The 12177-nt window shown below is 37.0% G+C and overlaps 1 protein-coding gene across 1 annotated transcript in view; it reads left to right on the top strand.

The window, feature by feature from the left end:
- The window catches only part of INPP4B (inositol polyphosphate-4-phosphatase type II B), a 173381-nt gene that overhangs the window by 102653 nt on the left and 58551 nt on the right, over window positions 1-12177 (top strand). The window contains exons 14-16 of the mRNA XM_031553014.1: window positions 382-559; window positions 6375-6587; window positions 11985-12123. Of these exons, the coding sequence (XP_031408874.1) occupies window positions 382-559; window positions 6375-6587; window positions 11985-12123 (530 nt within the window). The remainder of the gene's footprint in view (window positions 1-381; window positions 560-6374; window positions 6588-11984; window positions 12124-12177) is intronic.

Here is a 12177-nt window from a genome sequence, read left to right as displayed (position 1 = left end):
TTTTTTTTTTTTCCTCCACCGGTAGGAATATACTTTGCCTAAAAATGGTATTTTGGAATAATGAGATGAAAGGATAATGTATAATTAGAAATATTGGGGAAAAATACAATGACAAAAGGATGAATTTTGAAAAGGAAAAATAAGCCGTGCAGAGTAAGTGCAGTAGTTTGTGAACAGTTAAAAGGAAAGCAGAAAGTCTGAATTGTCCTCTGATGTTCAAATAAGGTATTGTTTTTACCTTTAAAGGAAGAAGAGTTTCAATGATGACAGTCAGTTTTTGGTATCTGTCATTCTTATGATATCTATTAAAACTTCTTAGCACGTTAATCACAATAATAGCAGAAATCATTTTGATGTGTATCTGTCTTTCTGTTGTTACAGTACTGGATACCAGTGTATTTACTATTCACCTGAAAACACAGCTAAGGCAAAAGAAGTTCTCAGCAACATCAATCATCTACAACCTCTCATATCAAGCCATGCAGACCTTCTGCTTAATTCTGCAAGCCAGCATTCTCCGGACAGCTTGAAGAATTCTTTAAAGATGCTTTCAGAAAAAGTAAGATTCAAATCTTTGCTGCAGTGGAAAATGAAATAACCAAGTCTGTAGCTACTGGGGCTTTTTTTCCTAGCATAAGTTGCCTTTCATAGCATTTAAAATAAGCTTCAAAATGTTGCCATCCCAAAAAAAACAAAGGGGGAAAAAATACATTATTTTGCCTTTCTGCAGGTATTCATGTAGAAAACTAATGGAATTTATAAGAGTTGGCATTATTTGAAAATATAATTGATGTGATTTCGTGTGTCTTTGTTAGCCTCTTGTGGTCATGTAATAGGGTTTATCAAAAATAGATTATTGTAGATCATTTTGTGGGATGATAAACTGTAATATAATTTCTCTTTCTGTGACACTTCAACTGCCTATGGGAGTAGTTCAAGCTAGTGCACAAAGGTGAGAATAATAGCATGACCAGGAATGATGCACTTTGGAAGGATAAGTTGGAACTAAAAAGTCTACTTTAGTCGTCCTTCTCCTATTATTTTCTTCTGTAGCTGTAGGCACTTCCTCGTCGTAGGTTCTTCAGCTCTAAATTAAGGAAGATAATATTTTCCACCTGTCTCACAGAGGGATTTTGGAGATAAGCTGAAGTCTGCAAAGTACTTTCAAGCATATGTTTCTCTACAAAAAACGTTAAGTGCTACAACTATAACCAATGGGGTTTTAAAATTTCCCTGTTGCTTCATGGGCCCTACCTTCTGTAATGTGATCTCAATATGACTTAATAGCACAGTCAATAATCATTTCAATGTATCTTCAACTACTGGGAAGTGACAACCCCTGTGGTCTGTTGAGCCGTTATCCCAGCAGTACTTTGTTCAATGTGAGAGTTTCAAATCTCCATACTGAGCTCAGCCACATACTGTGATGGCATTGCACTGGAGCCACGGGTGACAAATGTTGCTCTCGGTTATAGATGTGTAAATCCGCAGTAACTTTAGGAACAGCGGAGTTGCAGCAAATGTGAGGGATATATAGGAAAGGAGAACTTGGCCTGAAAATAAAAGAGAGGAATTCATTTCATTATACCCTTTGTGTACCTTTTACATGTAAGAAGGAAATTTTCTTTAAGTTACTTAAATTGATGACAGTTTTGAAGTTAAGAAGCTGTTTGAACAAGTTGGGGAAAAAAATATTTGCCCGGTAATTACATTTCTCAAATTTATTAAAAAGTGTGTCATTTTCAACTCAAGGCAATATTAAGCATCATGTAAAGACTGACTATTTCCAAACATTTGGTAGCAGTAAAATGTGAGTTACAGCCAAGTAATTTTATTAGAAATGGAAGGACTGGCTGCATGCATTGGAAGTGAAAATAATTTCACCGCTTATTTTATTGACCTTATTTTCTAATATTTCTATCGTGGTTTTACTTCTCCATATATGATTTGGAATTTACTGTACAGTTTTTTCGGAGACTGATCTTTTATCAGCACTTCCTGTTAATTGATTTAAAAAGCCATTAGCTGTTGACAAGTGTATCAGCATTTGCAGCTTGCAGAAGGTTTGATACATTCATTTTCCTGCTATGCCTATCTTTATTTACAGAAATACTCTTTAGTCAACTATCTAAAGGAACTTGAAAGTTTGCATTTCTTTGTATATACTTGTTTTGTGGCTTCAATAAAATTCTATAAATGGTGGTGTTCTGCAAATTTGGCTGTATTTAACTGCAAGAAAATGTAGCTAAATGTTGATAGCTGTTAAACCAATGGAATCTTTGAATGGAATTTAATGACAGTAGAATTTCATTTTTCTATATGAAAAAGCTCACTTCCATACCAACTTACTTTTCTAAAACACGTTCTTTCCTATGAAACATTTACATCTAAATTAAATTACTTAAACTTTTCAGAGAGTTACCTAATATGTATCACAGTCATAGTAGGCATTCGTGACTTAAAATTGTCCAGTGCTTACAACTTTCTGAAACTCAAAGCTTTTTTTTTTGAATTTGCCATTCCTGATACAGAAACCTGATACTATCTCAGACTGTGAAGGGGAAGAGAGATGCAAGACTTCAGCAAAACCATGGCATTGTCATTTCTAATGACAGATAAGTAGTTTGGGCTATTTTGACAGGAACTGTAGAATAGCCACAAAAAGTAGCTCTACTGTTACTATGTGAGAGAAGGCAATTCTGCAGTTTTAACTTTACCTCATTTTTATAGAAGATTGATAATGGTTTGGCAGCAATAGTACTTAGACTGTGTTCTCTAAGTGTTTACTATTTGGAGGCTGGAAGTGCAAAAAACCAAAATTGTCGTATGGTTAATTTCAAGACTACAATGAGGCAGTCCTGAAGGTCTACAAATAAGAAAATTGTCTGTATTTAAGTAGCCTTTCCCTCAGGTACTAAATCAGTGAAGAGGTAAAATGGGTCTGATAAAATTGCTTGAGAGTTAAATAGTATTGATCATGCCTAAACACAGAAGAATCTCAAATTAAGTCCAGAACTCCTGATGCTAACTTAAAAAATCATGACTTCATGTTTCTAAGGTTGTTATTTTAAAACGTTTTGAGTTTTATTTGCAGCGAATTTTCATGCATTCTCTGTTCAGCTATTAGGGATCAAATGCTGAGAGACCTGTGACACTTCATTCTAGAGAAGAGAAGGCTGAGAAGAGATCTCAATGTTCTAAAATGCAGCAGTTAATCTTATGGGGATGGTATTTTTTCAATAACATCAACAATAGGACAAGGGAAATGTGCAGAAATTGGAACCCAGGCAGTTCCATATTAACAAAGGGGAGAACTTCTTAACTCGGAGTGATGAAGCCCTCAGACAAGCTGCTCAGAAAGGTTGTGGGGTCTCCTTCTCTGGAGATATTCAGAACACATCCATATACCTTCCTCAGTGACCTACTGTAGGGAAACTGCTGTAGCAGAGGGATTGGACTCAATAATCTCTAAAGGTTCCTTCCAACCCCTATGATTCTCTGATCAATAAAAGTTTTTTTTTTCTGAAAACAGTAGAAGAGCAGAAACTTCTCATGCAGGTGTTCAACCTCAGCAGCTAAAGCTTTAATTACATAAAACATTATCTCAGTTCTTTAGAGCATTGTGGTCTAAATGTCAGTTGGCTTAAGAGGGCTATAGAAGCAGGAAACCAAGGAAAAAGAATAGTTTGAGTAAAGGTACGTAAAAGTGAAGTAAATACTAGTCGAAAAGGACTGGATAAAACACTGGAAGCAGTGCAGAACTTGGGAGAAAGATTTCTGGGAAGATAGAGACTAACACTTAGAACTTAAGGGCATTTGTGTTCATTGAATCATCAAATGGTTTGGGTTGGAAGGGTCCTTTAAGATCATTCACTTCCAACCCCCCTGCTTTAGGCAGGGACACTTCCCACTAGATCAGGTTGCTCACAGCCCCATCCAGCCTGGCCTTGAATGCATCCACAACCTCACTGGGCTACTTGTTCCAGTGTCTCACCACTGACACAGTAAAGAATTTCTTACTAGTATCTTATTTAAATTCTCTTCAAGTTTAAAACTGTTTCCCCTCATCCTATTGCCCTTCTAAAAAGTCCCTTCCCAGCTTCCCTGTAGGCTCCCTTCAGGTTCTGGAAGGTTGCTATAAGCCCCATGTCTTTCTTGTGTTGGGTGCTTGAGAAATGGATGCAGTACTCCAGGTGCGGTCTCACGAGAGTAGAGTGGAGGGGCAGAATCACCTCCTTCGACCTGCTGGTCACTCTTCTCATGATGCAACCCAGAACATGTTTGGCCTTCTGGGTTGCCAGCTCGTGTTGAGTGTTCCTTCAACCAATGCCCTCAAATCCTTCTCCTGTTCTTTTCTTTGTTATGTTTGTTTGGTTTTGTTTTTTTTTTTTCTTGGCTCTCTCTTCTGGACTTTGCATAAGAAGCATGAAAGAGCTGAAGGAAGCTTAGCCAGGCAATCTTTATTTCTACTATTTCCTAGCTCTGTGTAACTGCTTGTTTAGGCTCATCACTCTATAGGCATATGCTTTCTGTGTGGTTGTTTATTTACGAATGTGTGTCTGAAGCTGTACATGACAGTCCAGTAAATAGGAAATCAACTAAATCCTACTGATAGGGTAAATAAATTCAAATAATTATTTGTGTGGAGTAGAAGGAAAGAAAAACAGTATTTCATTGTCTCCTGTGAACCAAAGCCCCTGACCAGAGATAGGAGGTACAGCAGCCTGGTTGGGCTGTGGTAAATTGGTAGGGTGCATGCTGTCCCATCTCAGACAGATTAAGTCTGATGACGATTGCTGGAGTAACTAAAATTGACTCCTCCAGCTGTCTCTGTGCTTTGCTTGTGATTGCTGCCACATGATGAAAAGGAATGTGTGCTTGTGCCTCACCCTCTCTGGTTCAATTGGTTGCATCAGCTGATGATGTGAATGGGCCAGCACCCTTCAGAGAAATAGTGGAAACAGGGCCCTATATGTATGATAGCAGGAGGTGAGCGTGCATGGCAAACGCTGAGTGTGGGGGACCAGCGCTCTTTAAAAGGCAGTTCTTGAAGGTTGTCAGTCTAAACTAAAAGTTGAGAGTCACAGTCTTATACCAGGATAAAAAAAAAGTTGACCAAGAGCACACCCAATTGCTTGTAGGGGTAAGATCTGTTTCGTGCTTTTCTGCTTGCCTTCATTGTACTGAAGATATGTAAAAAGTCATGCAGTAAGGATTTTCCATACTAGTTGACACAAATCTAATTCTAGAGATGTAGCATGTTGTAATAATTTGATCTGCAATCCTATCTTAATTTTTAAAACCTTTTTATTATGGGGTCTCCAAAAGTCTGAATTAATCTGTCTAAGATATCACACTTCATATTGCAACTTGATTGTAACTTGAGAATGACTTAGAAAATAACAGGTGGTTTATGCTGTTATACAGAGACAGAGGCTGGAGATGCTGAAGACCATATGCAGATGGGATGTTATCGTTTTTACTTTTTTGTTGTTGTGGTAGAAGGAAATAATGCAGGGAGATTGGAAGTTTTTAAAAATAAGATAAACTTCAAGCTGTTACAGTCAAAAAGAACTTAGAAATGTTAAACTGATTGTCAATAAGTAACATCTTATTTTTATAATAACAACAATTATATAATATAATAATTATGTAATAATCTTATATAATAAGTAACATCTTATTATATTGAGTCTGGAAAAATTACTTCAGGGGTTCCTTTCTTTCTTCAGAAGTCTGGACTGATACCTATAGGTATCACAAGTTGTACTTGGAAACACGGCTTTTGCAGGTACTTGAATTTCAACAGTGTAGAGTGGAGTGTTTCTTATTTGAGATCTCAGCCCAAGGAGGTTGTGGATGCCCCATCTCTGGAGGCATTCAAGGCCACGCTGGATGTGACTCTAGGCAGCCCAATCTGATGGTTGACGACCCTGCACAAAGCAGGGGAGTTGAAACTCAATGATCATTGTGGTCTTTTTCAACCCATTTTAATGATTTAATGGTTTGTTAGTCAGATTTTGTCTAACATCTGTAAATGACTGAGAAGTAGTTGGATACTCTTAGAGCTGGTCTCGTTGCTACAGGCAAAATTTGAAGCTTAAATAAAGCAGGATTGTATGAAAAGGTGGTAATTTCTAATACAGATACTTTACTGTTGTGTTAGTCAATTCTCAGAGCAATAAGATTGTGATGTCATAGAAACTCTTGAATTGTTCCTTATTTTTTTTGCTGTTTTTTGCTTTCTGTTCCTTGGACTGACCAGAAGCACAAACTTCCCTATGTAAGCATAATTCACTGTTGTAATTGCTTTTGATGCTCTGTTACATTATTTGTCCTAACCTTGTATTCATTTTTGTTTCGTTTATCTCTAGACAGAGTTGTTTGTGCATGCATTTAAGGATCAGCTGGTCAGAAGTGCCCTTTTAGCACTATATACAGCCCGACCTGGCTGTGTCCTCAAGAAACCAGCTGTGCCTAGAAACAGTGCAGAAGAGGGGGATGACCTAAAGCATCAGGATCATCCATCTCAGGTTAAAAGACAGGACTCTATACCCCATCATTCTGAGTATGATGAGGAAGAGTGGGTAAGTAGCTGGAATGTTTTTGGTTGGTATTAAATCCCAAAACCTAAAAACAAGCATAAACAAATGGAAGCCCTAGTAAGTTTGTCACACTTCATTGGGGAAGTAATTCAAAAGCATTAAATAATATTTTTCAAATATATTTTGAGTTACTAGAATTTAAAAATGGTATACTTCCCTAAAACTAACTTAAATGAGTTTCCTAACTGCAGTGTGCTTCAGTGCAACAGCTTAAAGGAGCAAGTAATAGTGACGATGATTAATATCTTTTTGTCTAAACAGAAGAATAAGTGTTATTTACTTTTACTTGAGTTCTTTCTCTTGATTAGGCAGGTTTAAGGAGGTTGAAAAGGCATGACTGATGTCGGGATTTTTTTTGGCCAAGACTGAGCATAAATAGTTTCAACGTGCATGAGTTAAGTCTTAGCAAGACAGAGAGGTTTTCTCATTGACTTTGTTCCTAGAAGATATCTGAGATTGCATAAAACAAATCAAACATGGGTTTTAGATTTTAGCATTCTTGGTATGTCTTTCAAAGATGTATATTATTTGTGGCTGAGACTTTGTAAATTAAATAATTTGGTAGATGTGTTCACAAAAGATCTGCTGCTTTGTTATATATACCCCCAACTCCAGTTATTTTTACTCGGTTCAGGTTCATACTGTATTCAGTTCATCACTGTATTCTCATAAATATAAAGGATTCAGACATATTAATCTATGTTGTAAATAATTAATAACTGTGAGCTATAGTACCTACACTGGAATGGTATCTTTTATCCATACCATAAATAAGAGAAGAAGAATGTGACTTGAAGAGAAAAGACAATTATCTCTGTGCCCATTCATTAGGAAGACATGAGAATTAAACAATAAATAACCAACTCATTCTTTCATTTCCCTACAGACTTTAAAACATTGAATTCATTTTTCATTGTTTTTTTTCCCCAATCTGGCTGCTAGAACTGTCTCTCTTTACTTGAAATTTAAACCAAAATGTTTGATTGCAGCTGCCGAGGCATTCGGTAAAATAAATATCACAATACATTTGACAAAAGGGAGAATGGAAATTTTTGTGCAAATTGTATTTTAATGTACTAATTCTGCTGTTGCAGAGAAGCTAGCTGAACTATATGTTATTACTGATTTTTTTATTGATATTTTTCTGCCTGATATTTGCACCTAATTACTAAATCACAGAAATGCATTAGTGTATAGCACTGGGATTTTTTTTCTTGCTGAATTAGTAAAATGACCTGCTTGGTTAAATTTAAGTACGTCCCTAGATATTTTCTGAGTTTATAAACTGGGTCTGAGTCGATATCAAACATTATGAATCTTAAAGAAATGTTGTCTTTTTTCTAGATTTGAAGATCAGGCATTAGGCTTCCATTTATTTCTTTATTAAAATGCAGCTAATTAATAATGTGAGTTTTAGCGATCAAGCTGACATTATTGTGTTGGAAATAGTAAGAATAATCACATACAAAATTTGAAAAAAAATACTTAATGTACTCTGAAAGCCAGCTGTAAAAGAAGAAAATTATTTGTTTGCAGGGTACTATGTTCTCCGTTGTTGCTTTTTTGTCCCCATTATTACCTGGAGTTGTTTTTGTACCTCAGATTTCTATTTTGCAGTTGTCCAAAATCTAAATCATGTCCAACAACACTTTGAACTGACCCCATTCCATCTTCTTTCAAAGACTGTAATATCCCACAAACATCGCAAAAGTGAATTCAAAGCGCAATACTAAAACAACTTGTGAAGATCTCCTCCTTCCCAGACATCCAAATGTATCTTAAGGAATAGTTCCCAGTTTCTTAACTGTGCACAGTGCCCTTTCATTGTGTGAGTGGTGTTTCCCAGAAAACCTTCCTCTTCTCTGTAGCATTGTCGTGCTGTACCTGTGCTTTGATATCAAGTACAGGTATTGATCCCAGTGTAGCTGACAGCAGTCTGGATTGAGCTGTTTATATTGTGCGCTGTATGTAGGCAGTAGTACAGCGGTGCTGTTGAAGGAAAAATATTTAACTTGAGAGTATTAGATTGCCTCTGGATAGATACTCTCCTCTTCTCTTGCCAGCTGCTTCTGCTATCCCAGAACCTGGGAGGGAACAGAGCATGTTGTCATGCATTATACAAGAAAAGGTAGGCACATTGCCCCTTGGAGCTGTTTCTGCTCTACATTTCTGACGGACTACCTAACATGACTGGAGCTGCAAAGACCATAAAATATAATTTCCAATAAATTATTTACAAATATTGGGATGGTATTCAGATATAGTTCTGAAGTACTGACCCATGTATGATACTTTCCATTCCAAAGCACTGTCGTAGTACGCCAGCATTTTAATCATGAACGTTAGTTAAAATATTGGCTTTATCTATCAGCACACCTCTAAAGGGCTTTAATATAATATACGGATATGAACCCAAATTGCATCTCAAAAACACAGTCTCCATAGCACTGAGTGATGATGTTTCTGCATCAAGACTCTGCCCAAATAAAGTGTGCAACAGTAGTCTTGTACGTGGAAGGGCACATCTCAGTGTCAACATGCCGTTGATTTATCCCAGTCTGCTTTATCCCGGCACAGTCAAGCCTTGTTGCACATTTTTTTTCCCTGTCAGTAGTTTGACTTCTGAGTTTAAAGAGGCAGAAATGAATGAGCCAGAAACCTTATTTCTCTTGGTTCTTGACACTGCAGGAGTAAACACCCAGTTAGCTCTGTGACAGCTGGTGGGAAAACTGCTGTCAGGGAAGAAGCATCCCGTTGAAGAACCTAGGGTCTCAGCACTTTGGTGTATGAAGAAATAACAATTATTTTCTTCTCCTTCCTAACTTCACGCAGAAGGCTTATAAGACAGATTGTGTATGTTTTGTTTTAATCTGCCACGTGCTGCAAAATGATCATTTGTGACGCATTTTATAGGCAAACGGAAAATAAATTGCTTAAGAATATGCAAGGTGAGTGGAAGGTATGCTAGGCTACAGGAAAACACGTGAAAGGTGAGGGAGAAGGAAGAATGTGAAATTTGTGTTTTATGTCTCATGTAAAAGAGCAAGGAGTCATTTGATTTTCATTGATTGGAGAGAACAATTTTACTCAAGATGTGTTCTTTACAATGAGGCCATATTTGATGTAGACAGTATAATATCACCACAAATGATAGACACATCTGCATATGTCTATGTCTACATATAGTGATAACTTTGAATTGTAAGAACCTTGTATGTGGAGAAAAAGAGCTCTGGGACAACAAGCTTTTGCTCTGTTTCACTTGCTCTCTTGTAAAATGGCCAGATGTGTGATAATAAAAGTGAGCTTTCTGTCAACAGATGTTTATGAATTTTACTTCTAAACCCTCAGGGAATGTTTGTGTGAATATTCTATAGACATCATCTTAATGCTAGGTTAAAAGTTGGTTTACATGGAGAAGTGTTCATTCCTAAATGAACTAAAGCACTTACTTGTGTTGCTTGTGCAGTAACTCCGGATGCTTATTAAGAACTTAGCACTGTTTGTGTTAAGATTGAGCTGCCCCAGCAGAGGGAGGAAAGGGAAATTGTGTTCCTGCAGCTGTGCTGAATAACTTGAGTTCATATACCTTAGCAACTTCAGTGATGATAAAGACTGATGCTCTCTGCCACTCTCCAGTAAAACTTGCAGCTCTTTTGAGCTTGGATTTTTACTATTTGCAACATTTCATTACTCTTCACCTGTTTTCCCAAAACTACTGCTTGTGGTGGCTGGAAAACAATCATTTCATCCATACTGTGAGCATTTTTCAGGAATATTTTAGGTACATGCATGAGGGCTAAATTCATGAAAGAATCTCTACCTGTTCTCTGTTTTTGGCTTTTAATTGCATCTGTGCATGTGAGTTTCAGGTAGTCACGTATTTAAGAGCATATTTCATGTGTACAAGTGCAGATATTTCCACTTGTTGCATTGCACATGCAGTACTTCTCAAAAATGTATTTGTGGATTAAATACAGTTTATTGCCACTTGTACATCAGCTCACTCACCCTTGCAGCAGCCCTACAAATTCCTTCTGAGTTTTCCTCTGAATTCTGAGCTTGGAGAGCAAGGATCTGTGTTGCCATGTGTTTCCAGCAACTAGATGCTTCTCTATCTGTAGATTTGCGTCGTGTCCCTCAAGGCAGAATGCCCATTTGTCACAGGGTGTGTGTACCCTCAAGTGGAGGGAATGTAGAAAGGTGAGATCCCTCTGCTGGTGTCAGAGATTGGCCTAGGAATTGTGACATGTAATTGGAAGTAAATCTTAAATGAATTTGCCTTAGTAGTAGTTCTTTCTTTGCTCTCACCCAACTTTCAAGTGTTACCACTTATATGGAACTATGATATTTCTTCGAGTTTTCAGTTGCTTTCTTTGCCCTTCTCTCACGCTGTCTTTTTGCAGCTCGGTTTTTGTGTCTTAAAGCCTGATGTGTACCTTAAACTTTTAGTTATTGTAAAGAAGAAAAGAGTATTGATAGTGTATTTCCATTCTTAACCATCAAGCAAGCTGATTGCTCTGTATCAGCATCAGAATGACTCATCGGTACATGTGTTGTTTCGGGTTTGTTTTCTTTTTTTTTTCTCTTTGACTATTAGTCTTGTGTGCAATTTCATTTCTTGCATGGCTCCTGTTAGTAGTCTATGTGCGAGAGCTTTGATTTCTGCACCATCCAGCACATGATGGGACCCTGCCTGTATCTATTCTATAGCAACTCTTTCTCTCCCTCCACATTCTCTCCTTTTTTTCTGCTTGTACAGATTTTGTTCTGCAACACTTATTTCTGGATTTCTCGTATTTATTATAAACTCAGTGGACAATTCATGATTGCAGCCTTTGTGAGAGGTGCAGGACAAAACTGAATTACCTCAGATGATACCTCAAATGTGTCATGACAGCAAATTGTTAGTTTTAATCTTTTAATTTTACATCTGTATTAACAGACTATGTCATGTGAGAAAATAGAGGATATGTTAAATTATTAAAAAGAGGTTGTCAAGTACCATGGCAGGATATCTAGTTGCACACAGGATTTGATTTGTCAAGGTCTTACGTCTCTATACCCTTAGCATATAATGTCAAACAGCCAATCTGCCCAGTTACCTGTGATTGAACCTAAAACAGATAACTTTGCATTCATTTTCATACAGAATTTGAACTCTGTTTCTTTTAATATAAAAAAAAAAAGCAACATGATTACAGTTGTCATTCAGTCCATGAAAAAGTCTTAAACTTCCTGTAGAATGAGAAAAATGGTAATATGCTAACACGTAATATTTGTGTAAATTGTCTCCATTTTAATGTTTTGATAAGAAGTTGGTTTTGTCTCTTTATCCTTCTTCAGTAATGTGCAGTGATTATATTATGCTTTTTTCAGGACAGGGTGTGGGCCAATGTGGGGAAGAGTTTAAACTGTGTTATTGCCATGGTGGACAAACTGCTTGAAAAAGACGACAGTGGCAACGTTAAAGACGGTGAAATTGACCCCTCAGCAGCAGATTGCAAGCATGCAGGCAGTAAGCAACTTTTTGGTGTGATTTTTTTGTTTGTTTGTTTGTTTTCTTTTTTTT

This window comes from Meleagris gallopavo, chromosome 4 (genome assembly GCF_000146605.3).
Source record: "Meleagris gallopavo isolate NT-WF06-2002-E0010 breed Aviagen turkey brand Nicholas breeding stock chromosome 4, Turkey_5.1, whole genome shotgun sequence".
Lineage (NCBI taxonomy): Eukaryota > Metazoa > Chordata > Aves > Galliformes > Phasianidae > Meleagris > Meleagris gallopavo.
The sequence above is the reverse complement of the archived record's forward strand: the minus strand, read 5'-3'. Positions and strand labels throughout refer to the sequence as shown.